This window comes from Leucoraja erinacea, chromosome 17 (assembly GCF_028641065.1).
Source record: "Leucoraja erinacea ecotype New England chromosome 17, Leri_hhj_1, whole genome shotgun sequence".
NCBI lineage: Eukaryota > Metazoa > Chordata > Chondrichthyes > Rajiformes > Rajidae > Leucoraja > Leucoraja erinaceus.
Genome location: NC_073393.1, coordinates 20,655,830 through 20,674,849, shown reverse-complemented (window position 1 = coordinate 20,674,849; position 19,020 = coordinate 20,655,830). Strand labels below are relative to the sequence as shown.

At 45.2% G+C, this 19,020-nt stretch overlaps 1 protein-coding gene across 1 annotated transcript in view; it reads left to right on the top strand.

Moving 5' to 3' along the window:
- Positions 1-6,567: 6,567 nt before the first annotated feature.
- pepd (peptidase D) overlaps positions 6,568-19,020 on the top strand; it is a 60,876-nt gene continuing 48,423 nt past the window's right edge. The window contains exons 1-2 of the mRNA XM_055648783.1: positions 6,568-6,684; positions 15,447-15,630. Coding sequence (XP_055504758.1) covers positions 6,668-6,684; positions 15,447-15,630 — 201 coding nt within the window. The 5' untranslated portion in view covers positions 6,568-6,667. The remainder of the gene's footprint in view (positions 6,685-15,446; positions 15,631-19,020) is intronic.

Below are 19,020 nucleotides of genomic sequence, written 5' to 3'. Positions count from 1 at the left end.
AGTACTGTATGGTGCAGCAAAATGTGGAGTCAGGCATTTTGGTAGGAGGAATAAAACCATAGACTATTTTCTAAATGGGGAGAGAATCCAGAAATCGGAGGTGCAAAAGGGACTTGGGAGTGCTGGTGTAGGATTTCCAAAAAGTCAATTTGCAAGTCAAATCGGTAGTAAGGAAGGCAAACGCAATGCTAGCATTTATTTCAAGAGGACGAGAATACAAAAACAGGGATGTACTGGCCAGGCTGTATTTGGAGTATTGTGAGGAATTTTGGGCACCATATCTGAGGAAGGATATGTTGGCTCCCGAGAGAGTCCAGAGGAGGTTTACGAGAGTTATCCCAGGAATGAGTGGGTTAACACATGATGAGCATTTGACGACACTATGCCTGTCCTCGCTAGAGTTTAGAGGGTGAAGGGGAACCTAATTGAAACTTACTGAATAGTGAAAGGCTTGGATGTGAGAGAGTCTAAGACTAGAGGTCATAGCCTCAGAATTAAAGGACGTTCCTTTAAGAAGGAAACGAGGAGGAATTTCTTTAGTCAGAGGGTGGTGAATCTGTGGAATTATTTGCCACATTAGGCTGTGGAGGCCAATGGATATTTTTAAGGCAGAGATTCCCTAGATACTGTAGATTCTTGATTAGTACAGGTGTCAGGGGCTATGGAGAGAAGGCAGGAGAATGGAGTTAGGAGGGAAAGAGATAGATCAGTAATGATTGAATGGCAGAGTAGACTTGATGGGCCGAATGGCCTAATTCTACTCTTATTACTTTTGACCTTATGTAAGCGCTCCAGCAATCTCTTCCAAAGCATCAAATACCTCCTAATTTTTAATCTTGTGCTTTAGAATTTCCAACTGAAATCACTGATTACAACATATTTCTGAAGAGATTTAGTGGCTCTGGCAGCATCTGTGGAAATAAATATTTAGTTTGGTTTAGTTTAGAGATACAGCATTGAAACAGGCCCCCCTCCACGCCAACCATCGATCACCCATTCGCACGTTCTATGTTATCCCAGTTTCGCACCCACGCAATTTACAGGGGGCCAATTAACCTACAAAAATGCACAGACAAATTTCCAGGTCGGGTCCCTTCTTCAAACTTCAGAATAATGGAGCGTGCCTTTAGAATGGAAATGAGGAAGAATTTCTTTAGCCAGAGAACAGTAAATCTGGAATTCATTGCCACAGATGGCAGTGGAGGCCAAGTCTGTGTATTTTTAAAGCAGACTTGATAAGTTCTTAATTAGTAAGGGTGTCAAAGGGAAGAAGGCAGAAAAATGGGGTTGAGAAGGAAACATAGATCAGCCATGATCAAATGGCAGCGCAGACCTGATGGGTCAAATTTCAGCATCTGCTGGTTCTTGTGCCTCCAATATATTTCTCCTTGGTGAATACGTAAGTAGAAGCAGAAAAATGGGAGCTATCTGAAATGATTGAATTTGGTATTGATTTCTGATGTAACAGAAGATGAGGTTTTGTTGAAGCCGCAGAAGAAGAGATCAATTGGAGTGGAATAGAATGAAAGTAACCAGCACCTGGAAGCTCAGGGTCATCCTTGCAGGCTGGATGTAGATGCACTGCAATGCAGTCACCCAGTCTGTGTTTGGGTTCTCCAATGCCGAGGAGAAATGCATTGTGAAAACTGACTACCATACACTAGATTGGAAGAAGTACATTGCTACTTCATCTGGAAAGACTATTTGGGTCCTTTGATTTTGGGAGAGGGGGCAATTGTTGCCCCCCCTATAGTTGCATTGTAAAATGCTATGAGAAAAGGAGTTTTGGTGGAGATTACTGGTTCATTATTATCAGATGTACAAACATACAGTGAAAAACTTTGTTTTCTGTGCTGTCCAGACAAATGAGTATAACAGGTAGTGCAAAAATAAACAGAGCGCCAAATACAGTGTTACAGCTGTAGAGAAAGTGCAGAGGCTGCAACAAGGTAAATTGAAATATTGGTTAATTCATCTTACCAAATGAACAGGCTGTTCAAGACACTGATAACAGCAGGGAAGAAGCTGTTCCTGAATCTGATGGCATGGGATTTCAAGCATTTATATCTTCTGCCTGACAGGAGAGGGGAGCGGAACCCTTGTAAGTGGTCCTTGATTATGTTGGATGGTTTCCTGAGGCAGCATGGTGTAGATGGAGTTGCTGGGGGAGGCTGGTATGTGCAATGTACTGAGCTACATTCACATCTCTTTGCAATTTCTTGAGATTGGATGAGATGCTTTCTAAGTTGCATCTGTAGAAATTAGTCAGAATCATTGGAAACATGCCAAATTTCCTCAGCCTTTTAAGGAAGTGGAGACATTGGTGTGATTTTTTGGCCATAGTGCTATTGCAATTGGACTAGGACAAATTGTTGGTGATACTTCAAAGACACCTGTGTAGAAACATCTCATCATTATTTGAAATGCAACAGAGGCGGAGGAAGGGAGAGAATAGAAGGGAGTGACTGAAGGAAGCAGAGGTGAAGGAAGTACAGTTGAAATAGCTGTGGTCATTTGCTATGTAATAAATATTAGAGCTCCATGAACAGAGAAATCCAACAAGGCAAGGGAAGAGTCAGAGAAGGACCATGTGAAAGTGAACCTGGCTGATGATGTTTTCTGCAATTCCCATTGGTTAGTGGTTGGGTCTGCTTTCACCCATTCCCATTGGTCAATAGTTGGGTCTGCTTTTAACTATACCCATTGGTCACTGGTTGGGCTGTCCTCAATCACCATTGGTCAGTGTTTGGGTCTGTCCTCAGTTCTCATTGGTCAGTGTTTGGGTCTGTTCTCAGTTCTCATTGATCAGTGGTTGGTTAGTGCAGGGACCAGGGTTGAGGGAGAAGCCAATCACCAGCCTGGATTGAGCTCAGCTTTCCCATCCTCCACTGGCCCTCTTTGGTTGCCCCTCAGTTTATGGCTTGTGACACACAGACCACCATCCATGCTGCCTTGTCTGTGCAGAAAACCGCCCACCCATCAACCTCAGCTCAACACTCTCAACCATCCCATCTTAGACAGGATATGCATTGTGTTGCGGTTGCGGTTGCTATGCGGACATGATTCCCCAGAGTATCTGTTTCTTCGGATTTATTTTAAGATTTTCCTGCGGGAGGTGACTGGGTCTGCTGGCATGCTGCAGACTGGGGTTGCCTTTCCTCACTGGGGAGTTGCTCACTCGGGAGCTCACGGATGCCAATCCCAAACAGTTCATCCTCCCTATATCTAGGCTGACTATTGCAGCGCGGTGGGAGGGGCAGTACAGAGAGAGACACACACTGTAGGAAGGATGGTACTGAGGGAGACATGCTGTGGGAGGAGCAGTACTGAGGGAGTGCCATACTGTGGGAGGGGTGGTACAGTGGGAGGGCTGCACTGCCGGTGTTCTCACTCTGACGAAATCTACCTCGCAACCCTATTACCCTCACTCCAGAGATGTTGCCCTTTGCCTCTAATATCACTGCAGGAGATATCTCTTGGTTGCCAGGAGCAACAGACGATGAAGATGATGTGGAATGGGCCGATGTGAAGTGCATCTCAGTCTAAATCTCGCTATCAGGCTAATGCTGCAATTTTAAATTTTAATTGAATGCTCAGAGGGATGGAATTTGTTTAAATCACAAATTAATAATTGAAGGAAAGAACCTCATAGTGAGAACGATAATGAAAAAGTGAAAAGCAATATTTGTATTTAATATATTTCTGAGGCTTCTCACCTTTACTCTATTGCTAACTATGCTGTCCCTAAGCATGGAGTGTGTGACAGGAAAGTGTACAGCGAGCTCTTCTCTGGAATCAGTTGTATTTCAAATGTCATTAAAATATCTTTACTTACAGCTACAAATAATCAACAACTAAATTTAAATTAAATTAATTTAAATTAAATCTGAAGAAGGACCTCGACCCGAAACATCATCCATTCCTTCTCTCCAGAGATGCTACCTGTCCCGTTGAGTTACTGCACATTTTGTGTCTACCTTTGATTTAAACCAGCACCTGCAGTTCTTTCCTACAAATTAAATTTAAATGTTGTCTCAGCATGGAAACAGGACCATCGACCTATCTTATCCATGCAGCCTTTCTTAAGCAGAGGTACAAGATTGGCCACTCTCCTGTCTTCTGGCACTTCATTCATGTTTAATGACGGTGCATATATCTCTGGTAGGATTCCTGCAATTTCTTCTCTAGCTTCTTTGGATATACTGGTCAGGTCTGGAAGATTTAGCCGCTTTGAAGCATGTTAAACCAACCAGCATTTCCTAATACAGACCAACCTCAAGACATTACCATTAACTTAAAAATAAACTCTGTCCTGGAGGAATAACTCAGTGGGACAGGCAGCATCTCTGGTGATCATGGATAAGTGACATTTCTGGTCGGGTCCCTACTTCAAACCTGAAACGTCACCAATCCATGTCCTCCAGAGATGCTGCCTGGCCCGCTGAGCTACTCCAGCACTGTCATTTATTTGTATAAACCAGCATCTGCAGTTCTTTGTACCACCACTAACTAAGTTCCCTACTCTTCATGTACACTAAAAACAGAGTAATATTAATTGAGGACCTTGTCCATCTGCTGCGGCTCCACAACACTTTGGTTTCTGAGGTGCCCTATTCTCTCTCTGGTTACCCTCATTCCATTAATGTGAAATCTCTCTGCATCCAGGGTACAATCCACCTCCTTTGGTACTGAGCTATGCCGTGAGCCAGCCAGGACCATGCTTTCCATGTCTAGGAACACCAAGGCATGAATGTATCCTAGAAAGAGGGGCAGGCAGTCAGCTCGGACAGGCCACCCAGGATCCTACTGCCTGGGCCTGTGAATGGTCACCATAGAACAGATTACCGAGGAAATCCCTGACCCATCAGTCAGAAGAAGGGTTCATCATCGGTGAAAACATTAACGACGGAGTGGTGCTGGTTTCCAACGGGAACAGTGACAGACGCACCACACATCTCTGTCCTACAGCTCCTGCGGATTTCTGCCGCTGGAGGTATAGGATTTTGGTGTGTGTGCTTTATCATCATTCCTTACAATGCTACGTACAACAGTGATCGCAACTTCTACTGAAGTGTGGATGGCCGTTGGCTCGCTAGAAGCTCATCTGCCCTTTGACTGGTCTAGTTTTTGGTCCTGCTCACCGGGCAAACCAGGTGGGGGAGACAGTTTAGACCCCGACCTGACAAGAAAAGAAGGGCCCCGACATGAAATATCATCTATCCATTCCATCTGCAGATGAAGGAATGTATGAAACTTTATAGGATACCTAGGTACAGTGAATGCTTTGTTTTGCATACAACCTAGGCCCTACGCAAGTGTCGTCACAAGTTGCCGCCGACCAAGTTAAAATTGTACCGAAGTCTTCTCCACTATCTGCTGCCGCATGTGGGAGGAGCACCAGCCTGTTCCCGCTATGCACCCCCCCATTGTTCACGGTGGACCCCCACACTGGGTCAACCCTTTTTACTCAGCGGCTCTCTGCCGGGTTCTGCATTGCCTTCACCGGTCTAGCTCACTCTCTGAACCCTCCACGCTCTTTGTAGCTCAATGCCGATTCGGAGCTCGCTGTGGGGAAGCCGGGCCTTCCAGGCAGGTCCTCTATTATCGGTCCCCGGCGGGCGATCCTCGTTCCTCTTATAGCGGTGGGCGAGTCCTCCGTCGTGGGCCCACGATGGGCGAGTCGGGCCTGCCCGCCGGGAGCAACCAGATCTTGAGGAGCATTCCCTCCCAATACTCAAACAAGGGCTGCAACCTCCTGCAATCTATGTACCCACAAAACAAGAATGTGCTCTGTGGGGCAGAAGGTGCCAGGTACGTGTCTGATAGGCCAGGGATTGCAGCTGCCCAAGATAACCAAGAGCTTCAAAGTTCCTAGATGTAAATAGCACCAGGTTATTGATTAGGAAGGGCATCAAAGGTTACGGGGAGAATGGCAGAGCAGACTCGATGGGCTGAATGCCAGAATTCTGCTAACATGGCCTAACTCATGTTCATAAGTGATGAGCAGAATTAGTCCATTCGGCCCATCAAGTCTACTCTGCCATTCAATCATGGCTGATCTACCCCATACTTCTCAATCCTATTCGCCTGCCTTCTCCCCATAATCTCTGACACCCGTACTAATCAAGAATCTATATCTAACTATGCATTAAAAATATATAGTGACTTGGCCTCCACAGCTTTCTGTGGCAATGAATTCCACAGATTAACCACCCACTGACTAAAGAAACCCTCCTCATCTCCTTCCTAAAATTACCATCCTTTAATTCTGAGGCTATAACCTCTGGTCTTCGATGGCTGAATGGCAAAATTGTGCCCCATGGACTAACTCTATGGGCTGAATGGACTAACTGCATGGGCTGAAAGGAATTAGCTTTAGCTCGTAGGGCTAAAGGAATCAAGGGATATGGGGAAAAAGCAAGAATATTGATTTTGGATGATCAGCCATGATCATATTGAATGGCCTACTCCTGCATCTATTTTCTATGTTTCTATGTCTAACTGGAAGGGCCGAATGGCCTAATTCAGCTCCTGTGTCCCAGGGTCTCGTGTGGTCCTTGCGATGGCCCCGCCCCGTCCACCGCCATTGGGTGCCCGGGCAGGGGGCGTGGCTTACCTGCACAATAAGATCACATGACCGATCACGTGAAAGAGAAAGCGCTGCAAGATGTCGGCGAATGAACAGTAAGTGGTTACTGGGATCTTCGGCGGCTGGGGTTTGGCGTCGGGTGGGAGTTGGGTGGGTGGGTGATGGGGAAGAGACCGGGTAAGGGGCGGCCGGAGCCGGGCGGGCGAGCGAGCGAGTGACCGCCGTCTGCGCTCCAGGCAGGGGCAGGGTCCGTGTAACGGGGCCGGACTCGACTGTTACCCAGGCACTTGATCACTCTGTTTAAGAAGGAACTGCAGATGCTGGAACTGAGACTCTGGTGCTCAATAAAAGCTTTTAAAACTCCAAGGAAAATTATGGAAGGCTCTTTCTGGAGAACAGGACAGTCTGCCGAATGAAAACCTTGACTCAGTCTATCACATTTAGTGCTTGGATGCGACGTTTCTGCTCGTTCTTATTGTTTTGCGGACGGTTGAGATATGGTGGAATCGAGAGGAATCTGGAGAGAAAGAGGGAATGAAGTGCAGGGCAAGTCCTAATGTTTAATTAAGCATAAGTGACTCTGGCTGACTGGCGTATGTACTTGGTTCTTCCACTTTGTTAGTAATCCAAAAGTTAGTAATCCAACAGTTAATTGGCTGGCTCCCATGGTATATTGTGGATCTGCAGTCATTTCTGGGTCTAAATTGGATGGGACATCAACAAATTTGTCCTGAATGCTTTTGATTACATTTGAGGCTATTCAGTGGTTATTTGTGCAGAGTATTCATATTTAGGGATCTCTGGTGTGGGGTGCTCCAGCTAGTCAGCAGATTAAGGGAAAGTGAAAATGAAATGAAATGCCTTTATTTGTTGTTGTAAGCACTGCATCCAACGAAATTGTTGTTGCCACTCCATTGGTGCATAATATACAAACATAAAAACACAGGACACAATTTAAAAACAATGTTAAAAACCATGTATTAAAATAAGTAATCGGTACTGTACATGGTGATAGTAAAAGTTCAAGGTGGGTAGCAGCATGGAAGAGTGCAGCATGAATAATACTCAGTGTTTTTTCATGTTGAGTGTGAAGATTGCTTTGGGGAAGAAACTGTCTCTGAGTCTGGAGGTGCGTGTTTTGGCTAACCTGTAACGCCTGCCAGAGGGCAACAGTTCAAAAAGGTGGTGACCGGCATGTGTGGAGTCTTTGATTTTAGTGGCTGAGGTAGTGCGAAGTGGCAATATCCTCCAGAGTGGGCAGCCGGTGATTCTCTCTGTTGTTTTTACCACTCTCTGGAGCGCTTTCTTATCTGCAGAAGAGCAGCCTGCATACTACACTGACATGCAATATGTCAGTAGACTCTCAATGGTTACCAGCAGCTTCTTCTTGGTGTTGTGCCTCCTGAGCACTCTCAGGAAGTGGAGTCCCTGTTGTGCTCTCTTGACGGTTGAGTAAAGAATGATTTCTAATGATCAACTGCCCCTCAGGAGTGTGAATTACATTAGATTAGGATTCTATTAAATGGTCTGTGTTTCTTGAGGCAGTATCACCACAGAATGAAGCTAGGTGGAGTGGACTAAAATGGAAAATGGCTGGAACAGTTGACCAGCGATGAGTCGCTAATCAAAAGTGAAATGATGCAAGGTCCATATTTTAATTAAAAACGTGTGGAAATATGAATGTGGTGGCTTGTTCTCCCATTCAGAATGACATGGGAACAAGATTTGGTATCAAGGTTTCAATTATTTACTGCTTTGAAAGATTCCTACTTTCATTTGGATTAAGTGCTGATCCATCCTTATTGTAATTTAAAAAGTATCTACAGTACTGCAATTCCACCTCTCCTGTGCAGCAGACAAAACTCTTAACTGCAACTCTCTCTGATCCTCTTCCTTGATAGCACAGTGGAAATACTTTCAAGGGGCTATGGCAGCTCACTGCCATCTTCATAAGGGCGAAGGATAATACATGCTGGTTGTGATGTCCAGATCATCAGCCATGAAGTAAATAGTTTTGGTTTATTTTGTCATGTGTACAGAGGTACAGTGAAAAGCTCTGTTTTTGCATGCTCTCCCATCAGGTCTGATCTACAATACATTAGACAATTGATAATAAATAATTATAAATACAAGGTAGACAATGCCAGAGTAACTTGGTGGGTCAGGGTTATGACTTAAGCTCGTGTATTCTGTTTCTCCCGGAATGCTGCCTGACCCACTGAGTTACTCCAGCATTTTGTATCTATCTTTGGTTTAAAAACCCACACCTGCAGTTCCTTCCTACACAATCAAGTATATAATAGCAAAGGGAAAGATGTAGAATGCGTTCTGCGAGCAAGATTGAGCACACAGTAAACCTCCCCGCTGTGCAACGTGAGTGAGTTTTGAGATTGTGGGATGATTCGTGGGTGAGACACAGGTAGCAACTTCTGCATTTTGAATTGTTTCTCATAGACGTTACATCCAAGAGACAGCAGTTGTGACAGATTATCATCAATGATAGGCAGCCTTGTCAGAGCCGGAGTGGGGAGCCCGACGGGAGGCCCTGTGGTAGCTGACACCTTGAGTACTGCTGGGGTGTGCCCCTTGGTGCTGGCATCTCCAATGTTCGGGTGGCTCTCTGATCCTCTTGATTCCAGCTGCCTGGATTGAGATTCTTACCAATAGATGCGGTGATTGGTCAGCAGTTGGCCCACCTCCCCAAGTGTCTCTGCTGCCAGATCTGGCTGGAATTCCACCTGTTTCCTCTACAGAATTGCTTGCATTTTGGCCTTGCTCTACTGCTGTGCTTGGGTGTGCCCTGGATATCCCCTGCTGGTCCCTTGTTCTGTTGAGTAGTCTGCTGCTCAGCCCTGGTGAGATACTGCACAGCACAAATGAGTTGCATCAGCATGATTGCAGCAATATAACTTCTGCAATCACTTCAAAATTCCTCCCAGCAGGTCAATGTTTAATCTAAACATGAAACTCATTTGCTTGATTGCCTGTGGTGTTTGCCCTGGTTTGGAATTCAGCAAGCTACTTTTAACTAGACACCAACCTCCTAGGCCACTAGGGGGGGGGAGGGAGAAAGAAGTGCTTGTCACCAGTTACTGCTCTGTGCTGGGCTGTCCCTCACACTTGCTGTCAATACTCGGATATAGTCTTCAAGCTGCACCAGAGCCATCTCTCCAGCTCACAAAAATGCTGGAGTAATTCTGGCAGCATCTCTGGTGAGAAGGAATGGGTGACGTTTCGCGTTGAGACCCATCTTCAGACTTTCTTACACATCTCTCCGGCTAGTTGGGTTGCCACCAGAAGGATCTTTGGGCAGCATTTATTCCTGGTGGAGATAATTGTCTCCAATTGAGCTTGAACCCTCTCTTCCCCCATTCTGAGCAGATGTTTGCTGAATAATAAATGTGGCAATCAAGGAGGCCTTCAACTCTCTCACCCACCCTCCTGTGGTAAGCTCCAATCTCCTGCCACAGCATCCTCCAAGCAAAATGGTCACTGCATAGGGTGTTGCTTCATCTTACAATGTGTAAAGCAGCAGAAATCTGCCATGGACCATTTTCAACACGAGTGTACAAACGTCAGTAGGGAAGATCATTTGGTTTTAAGAAGCACCTACACAGCACAGCTCCCAATTGTTTTCCCCCATAGTTGGTGGAGTTGAGGATAGTTAGGAAACTTGTCAAAATATACAACAGGTGGATCCAATGGATCAGTTGGAAATATGGCCAGAAAAATTGTGGCGTTAATTTAATTTGGGCAAGTGACGTGTTGTGCATTCGGAGGTGAAAAGTCAGGGGAAATGACACAGTATATGGCAGGGTCCTTTGAACCATTGATGTCATGGGATCTCTGAGTATAAGCCCTAAGTTCCCTGTTAGTGGTGAGCGGTAAAGAAGGTGCTTAGTATGCTTGCCTTCATTGGTTGCGGTATTCAGTTCAGGTCAAAGTCATGTTGCAACAGTGTGGATTTTTGGCTAGGCTGCATTTGGAGTATTGTTCTGCTTTCCCCATTACAGGAAGGATGTGGAGACTGTGGAGGGAATGGAAGAGATTTATCAGGATGTGTAGTCTGGTTTGAACAGTATTAACTATAAGGAGAGGTTGGGTTGCTTTCTCCACAATGTTGTAAGCTGAGGGGTGATCTGATGGGTTTTATAAAATTGCAGGGCATAGATTGGAGAGTCGTGGTCATACAACATGGAAATAGGCCCTTTGGACCAACTTGCCTCTTCTGTCCAAAATCCTCCATCTACCTGCCCATGTTTGGTCCATATTCCTCTAAACTTTACCTATCCATAGATGGTCAGACATTTTTCAGGAGGCATAGAAGCGTCTCAACCTGAAACAGGACTCCCGGAACTGTGAAGGTTTTCTCCAGGTGCTCCGGTTTACTCCCCCACTCCATAGATGTACAGGCTTGTAGGTTATTTGGCTTCTGTAAATTGTCCCTATATTGCTAGTGTGCAGGGTGATTGCTGGTTGGCGTGGACTCGGTGGGCTGAAGGGCCTGCTTCTACGCTGTATCTCTAAAGTCTAAAGATACGTTAACTATCCATGTTCTCCAGAGCTGCTGCCTGACCTGCTGAGTTACTCCAACACTTTGTGTCCTTTTGATGCTCGTTTCCAGGGTTCCATGGGTTTATGGTGAGAGAGGGAAAGTTCAAAGCAAGCAAGTGTTCTTAGAGTAGTAAGTGCCTGGAATGCGCTGCCATGGGTGGCAATGTTTAAGAAGTATTTAGACAGGCGCATGTATAGGCAAGGGATGAGAGGGGATATAAACAAATGTGCATGCCGGTGGGATTATTTTAATTTGCCATCATGGGCAGCAAGTTTGTGGTGGGCTGAAGGGCCTGCCCCTGTGCCCTACTATTTTATACAAATGAGTTTACATTCCATTTTTTAATAAATGCTGAGCATTTAATTGGTATTGGCCTTCGATTGTGCTTTTATTGGGATCATATGGCACATCATTGCTGATGGATGCAAAATATTTTTTGGCTTCTGCTACCACCAGATAATGAGGCAGTTTATGTCTTTATGATGCCAGGCCTAGTCACGATGTATATATGGGCTGATTAACTTGCTCGTAACATTCTTGGCACAAGTTCAAGCCATTAACCATCCACTATGAGCATTTACATGTTCCCTTGAATTTTGTTGGCGTTGTTGTGACTGAGACCCCACTGCCAGCATCCTGATGTTCCACTTGGATACCTTGCAACCCAACCAATCTCCAATTTCAAGCAATACCCCCTCTCCTTGCACTGCGTGCAGACCTGCCCCCCGCACCTCAGCACCCATTTCTCCATATATATCCATTCTGTGCCGTATAGACAAAGTCTACGGCTTTGCCCTCATCAACCTTTTTGGTTACTTCAAAACATTCGATCAGATTCATGGAATACGAGCTCCTGCATATAAAACCCTGCTGGATATCCTTCATCAGCCCCTGTCTTTCCCAATGCATCTATATCATCCCTCTGAATCCTCTCCAGTAACCTTCTACCTCGGGTATTAATCTCACTGGTCTATAGTTCCCAGACTTTTCCTTGCATTGTCTTAAATAGAGGTGCAACATTAGCCACCCTCCAGTCTTCCAGCACCTCAGCTGTGTCTGATGATGATTTCTATATCTCAGCCAGGCTTCTACAATTTCTGCTCTAGCTTCTCCCAAATGTTCTTGGATATATCTGATCAGGACCAGGAGATGTACCTACTCTCATATGCCTTGGGAGATCCACCACACCCCTACCTATAATACAGATCGTCCTCAAGAAATTGCCATTAACTGTCCAGAGTTTGCCAGTCTTCATGTCTTTCACCATTGTAAAAGCAGTGGTGAAATGTTCATTGAGTTAATATTTTGGGCTTCCCCTTCCCCCCTAACACAGCATGGCAGTATCTTTGTTACAAGAGTAATGACAGCTTAGGAAGGTGGGTCACTGTCATCTTGAGGATAACAGTGAAGAGCAGTAAATGCTTGCGTCTGGTGACACCATTATCCCATTCTTTCTCAGTACTGTCTATTGAAAGCCATTCGGTTTGCCCCGCTCCCCACTTTTGCCAAGAACCCACCATTGAAGGGATCTGCAGGAGGCACTGCCTCAAAAAAGCAGGCAATGGCAAAGGCCTATGCCACCCTGGCCATGCTCTCATCTCGCTGCTACTATCAGGAGGAAGTTACAGGAGTCTGAAAATCATGACCACCAGGTTCAAGAACAGCTTCTTCCCAGCAACCATCGGGCTCTTGAACACCCTGCGCAACACTTATTTTAGTTTAGAGATACAACGTGGAAACAGGCCCTCGGTCCACCGAGTCCTCACCAACCAGCGATCCCTGCACATTAACGCTATCCTGCACTAGGGACAATTTTTACATTTATGTCAAGTCAATTAACCTACAAACCTGTACATCTTTGGAGTGTGGGAAGAAACCAAATTTCTTGGAGAAAACCCACATTGGTCACGGGGAGAACGTACAAACTCCCTACCGACAAACACCCACAGTCAGGATCAAACCCGCATCTCTGGCATTGTAAGGCAGCAACTCTACCGTTGTGCCATCGTGCTGCCAAACCTAGGCAACTTTAATCTTCCAATCTAAAGAAACGTTCCTTATGCATGTTCTCCAGGGTTGCTGCCTGTCCTGCTGAGTTATTCCAGCACTTTTTTTTTTGTAGTTCCTTGTTTATACAACAGTGATTTTCTTTGGGCTGTGTCTTTTGAATTGAATAAATGTCATTAGGCAAGTATGTATACACACAAGGAATTTGCCTAGGGTGCTTTGCTCACAAGTAGCAACACGATATACAGTAGACAATTAAAAAATAAAACAGTGTAAACTTATGAAGAATGAAATAAAATAATATATACAATACCGTTTATTTGTCATTTGAACCTCACATGAAGTTCAAACGAAATTTGGTTTCTGCAGTCATACAAGAAAAGAACCAAGACACACACCAACACAATTTACACAAACATCCATCACAGTTAATCTCCACCTCACTGTGATGGAAGGCAAAGTCTTGTCTCTCCCCTGCTCTCCATTCTTCTCCCGAAGTCAAAGTCAAAGCCCCCGGCGGGCGCTAGCAAGTCCGCGGCCATTTAAAGCTGCGCCGGGCGATGTAAGGCCCCGCTCCAGGTCACTCTCATACCAGAGCACAAGGAGGCTACAGACTTTTGGCTGTTGAGTAGAGCTACTGCTCATGGAAAAAAAAGCTGTTTTTATGTCTGGATGTGGCGGCTTTGACAGTCCGGAGTTGCCTTCCAGAGGGAAGTAATTCAAAGAGTTTGTGGCCAGGGCGAGGGGTCAGAGATGATCTTACCCACTCTCTTCCTGGTCCTTGCAGTTTGTCGATGGTGGGGGAAGGCTGCAGCCAACAACCTTCTCGGCTGTTCAAATGATGTGCTGATCGAATGGTGCACTATAGTCTTTGGTTTTGCACTATTATGGTTACCTAATTACAGTTATTTGTCTCATTTATTATATCTTTACCTATTATTATGGTTATGAATCTGCAGCAAGAAAAAAACCCCATTGTTCTGTTGCTGGTACATTTGACAAATAAGCACCCTTGACTCTTTCAGTTATATTTTTAATTATATTCATGTTGACCTTAAAGGAGATGCTTTATAGAACACAGTAACCATCATGCCTGAAAGTGTTTTTCCCAAGTGATTGATCTTTTGTGTTTTCTGCTATCATTTCAGATTCAGATTCAGATTCAATTTTAATTGTCATTGTCAGTGTACAGTACAGAGACAACGAAATGCATCTCCCTTGAAGAGCGACATAGCAAACGATTTGAATTAAAAACATAAATAAATAAGTGTCCGGGGGCGGGGGGGGTGGGTGGTGATTGGCAGTCACCGAGGTACGTTGTTTAGTAGAGTGACAGCCGCGGGAAAGAAGCTGTTCCTCATTTGTGGGTCATCATCCCCTTTTTCCATTACAAGTGAATAGTGTTGTGCCTTTGGTCCCCACAATGGGTACTGTAACTCAGTCTGATATTCTATTCCCCTCAAGTAGTGTTACTACTTGTTGGTGATTCAGAAGATTGCAGATGCTGGAATCTAGAGCAAAGCACGAAGTGCAGGAGGAAAACAACGGGTCGGGCAGCATCTATAGAGGTAAATGGACAGATGTTTTGGGTTGCTTCCCCTTCAGAGGCAGCCTGACCCACTGGGTTCTTCAAGCATTTGTGTTTTGCTCAAGATTTCAGCATCTGTTGTCCCTTGATGACTGGATCAGATTTCAGTATCTGATGTTGGAGTGAGTATTGGACAACTCGTTAAGGATGACTCCCTGGGCCATCATGAAATAGGACCGTGTGAGTTTCCAGGGGGCCAGGTTTCATGTCTGCTATGTCTGGTTTACCCAAGTTGAACAAAAGAGAAAATAAACAGAGTGCAGAGTATTGTGTTACATCTTCAGAGAAAATATAAGTAAGAGAAATTTTGAAAGGTGTGTTTCTGATAGTTAAGTACTCCACTGGAGGGTTGGCGTGAGACTTGAACCCTTTAACTTAAACTCATGGCTGAGAGTAATCCTGAGATGTGGTAATCTTCCAGCCAGGCTGTCTCTTGGAGATTTGGAGATTTCAGAGTTTTTACTGAAGATAGACACAAAATGCCGGAGTAACTGAGCGGAACAGGCAGCATCTCTGGAGAGAAGGAATGGGTGACATTTTGGGTCAGGACCCTCCTTCAGACTGACCCTCCTTCGATGCTGCCTGTCCCGCTGAGTTACTCCAGCATGTTGTGTCTATCGTTGGTTTAAACCAGCAAATGCAGTTCCTTCCTACTCATTTGTACTGCTGGGTGTTGATGTATTGCCTGTAATACCTTCCTCTTTTAGGCCCTCCATGTCGCTGGGAAATGAGACCCTCAGGGTTCCCATGGCCCTGTTTGCCTTGAATAGGCAACGGCTGTGTGAAAGACTGCGCAAGAATGCTGCGGTGCCGAAGAAGTCAGTAATGCTGCTGCAGGGTGGAGAGCAGGCGCAGCGTTACTGCACTGATACCGACGTCGTTTTCCGTCAGGTGAGGCTGCAATTTGGGCAACAGGTGTGGGTAAAGGCAACCTTCCGTTAAACGGATTACATGTAGGTTGGAGCTGATGAAAGGGACGTGTCACAGACACGAGCCTCTCAGCCCAACTGATTCACACTTCAGAAACACAAGACGGTGGATGCTGGAGCAGGAACAGAGTGCAGGAGAAACAACGTGTCAGGCAACATCGGTGGACGGAGCGGACAAACAATGATTTTAAATCAGGACCCATCTTCAGACTGATGAAGTAGTGGGGTTTGGGAGGACTGGCATAGAGTGGGGGGTGGGGTGGGATGCTTGGCAAGTGATAGATGAATGCAGGTGTAGATTAACAAATGGGTGGAGTAAGTGATAAAGACTAGAGGAGAAAAGGAGACAAAAGGATGTCAGATAAGGAGACTAGTGAAATGTAAACTGGGAGGGATGTGGATGGAAGAGGTCAGGGGAGGGGAAAAGGGTGGATAAAAGGGAGATATGGGGTGGGGGGTGAGCATATGGAGGAGGGGAAAGCAGCTGGGTGAATGGGGAGATGGGAGAAATGTTTTCAGCTAGTGATTAGGTAAACGGGTCAGCAGTTCCCAGCTCTCAGTCCCTCAAATCCACAGGAACAATGGCATAAAACACTTTCTAAGAGAATAACAAAAAAAATTGTTGTATTTATAGCCGTATTTTTCAGAGCTCTGGGATTGGGTTATCAGGCCCTTTGTGATTTACTAGCCTTTACAAGCTGTTTGAGCGGTTTCAAGTGTTGCTTCATGCTGGATACAGCAGTAGGGCATCCTCCTGATGTTATAGGTTATTCTAGAATCTCCCATAGAACAATGTGGTTCCTGCAACTGCGGATGTTCATGAATCACCCTCTGCCAATTTATGCACACGCACAATAAACTGAGTTTGTAAAGAGGATAATTAAATTCTGATTAACATTGTGTCAACAGCTGGGCTGATGCAAATGGTGAGTGAGAGCCAGGCAGTTCCATCTCATAAATACACACTGTTCTCTCCTGTTCTTCTCCCAGCCTGCTGGGAGATTTGGAAAAAGCTGATGTTGCCAGTGTTGTCTTAGCATGCAGATAACTCTGAACATCGCAGCCCATTAGCATTGGATACTAGGGACGTGCAAGTTGATGGGAGCAGCGATGGAGAGTTCTGAGCGAGTGTTGATGGAAATGGAGGCAGGCCAAGACATGGGAACCATCTGCTTCCTTACTCTGCTTAAATTGTCACTACAGTGAGCAGAACTCTTCATTCAAGCCGTAGAGATCTCTCCAATGATACCAGGGAATGGAAAATATTAGTGTGGCAATTGGAAGCGTATGAGACTGCGGATGCTGGCATCTTGAGCAAAAAAACAAATCGCTGGATGAATTCAGTCGCTAGGCAGCATCTGTAAAGATAATGGACAGGCGATGTTTTGGGTTTGAACCCTTCTCGATCCAAAAGGTTTCTGTCCATTCCCTCCACAGATGTTGCCTGGCTCTGAGTTCCTCCAGCATTATTTGCAATTCTGTGCAAAAAAAAAAACAAGATGTGAACTCGATTACAGCTCTTTCAGTTTAGATATGCAGCGCGGAAACTGGCCCTTCAGCCCACTGAGTCCGCACCGGCCAGTGAACCACGCATATTAACACTACCCTATACACACTAGGGACAATTTTACATTAATGCCAAGCCAATTAATCTACAAACCTGTACATCTTTGGAGGTGTCAAGAGTTTCATTGTCATGTCCCAGATCGGACAATGAAATTCTTACATGCTGCAGCACAACAGAATATGTAAACATGATACAAAACGGAAGATAAAAGTTAATTGTGTCTATAGACCATATATGCACAATAAATTAACAGATATAGTGCAATAATAACAATAGACTGTTATTGTTCAGAGCTTATTTGATGTGTTTAATAGCCTGATGGCTGTGGGGAAGAAGCTGTTCCTGAACCTGGATGTTACAGATTTCAGGCTCCTGTACCTTCTTCCCGATGGCAACGGTGAAATGAGTGTGTGACGAGGGTGGTGTGGGTCTTTGATGATGTTGGCATCCTTTTTGAGGCAGCGACTGCGATAGATCCCTTTGATGGTGGGGAGGTCAGAGCCGGTCACAACTTTCTGCAGTTTTTTCCGCTCCTGGCCTTTCAAGTTGCTGAACCAGGCCACGATGCAACCAGTCAGTATGCTCTCTACTGTGCACCTGTAGAAGTTCGAGAGAATCCGTTTGTGGATGGAAACTGAAGATCTAAGAGAACCTACATGGTCACGGGAAGAAAGTACAAAGTCTGTAAAGACAAGCACCCTCAGTCAGATCAAACCCAGGTCTCTAGTAGATCTAGGGAGACAGAGGAACTGAAAGAAATTGCATTAGGCGAGAAATAGTATTGGGTAGACTGATGGGACTGAATGCTAATAAATCCCCAAGGCCTGATGGTCTGCATCCCAGGGTACTCGAGGAGGTGGCTGGAAATCGTGGATGCATTGGTGATCATTTTCCAATGTTCCATAGATTCAGGATCAGTTCCTGTGGATTGGAACCAGTGACTGAAAGTAAACATGCAGGTATAGCAGGCAATGAAGAAAGCTAATGGCATGTTGGCCTTTATAACGAGAGGATTTGAGTATAGGAGTAAAGTGCTCCTTCCGCAGTTGTACAGGGCCCTGGTGAGACCACATCTGGAGTATTATGAGCAGCTTTGGTCTCCTAATTTGAGGAAGGACATCCTTTGCTATTGAGGCAGTGCAGCGTAGCTTCACAAGGTTAATCCCTGGGATGGCGGGACTGTCATATGAAGAAAGATTGGAAAGACTGGGCTTGTATTCACTGGAAATTAGGATAAGGGAGGATCTTATAGAAACATATAACATTATAAAAGGACTGAACAAGCTAGATGCAGGAAAAATGTTCCCAATGTTGGAGTCCAGAACTAGGGACCACAATATAAGAATAAAGGGGAGGCCATTTAAAACTGAGATGAGAAAAAACATTTTCACCCAGAGTTGTGAATTTGTGGAATTCTCTGCAGCAGAAGGCAATAGAGACCAATTCACTGGATGAATTTAAAATAGTTAGATAGAGCTCTAGGTGCTAGTGGAATTAAAGGATATGGGGAGAAGGCAGGCACAGATTACTGATTGTGGATGATCAGCCATGATCACAATGAATGGCGGTGCTGGCTCAAAAGGCCCAATGGCCTCCTGCACCTATTTTTCATGTTTCTATAACTAAAACTACCAAGCCCGTCTCTGAGTTGTTCTATCATTTGCCCTCACTGGAATATAGAACAGTTCAGCACAGGAACAGTGCCTTCGGCCCTCAATGCTTGTGCTGAACATGATGCCAATACCAATTCTGATCTGCCAGTATGTGACCCATATCCTTCCATTT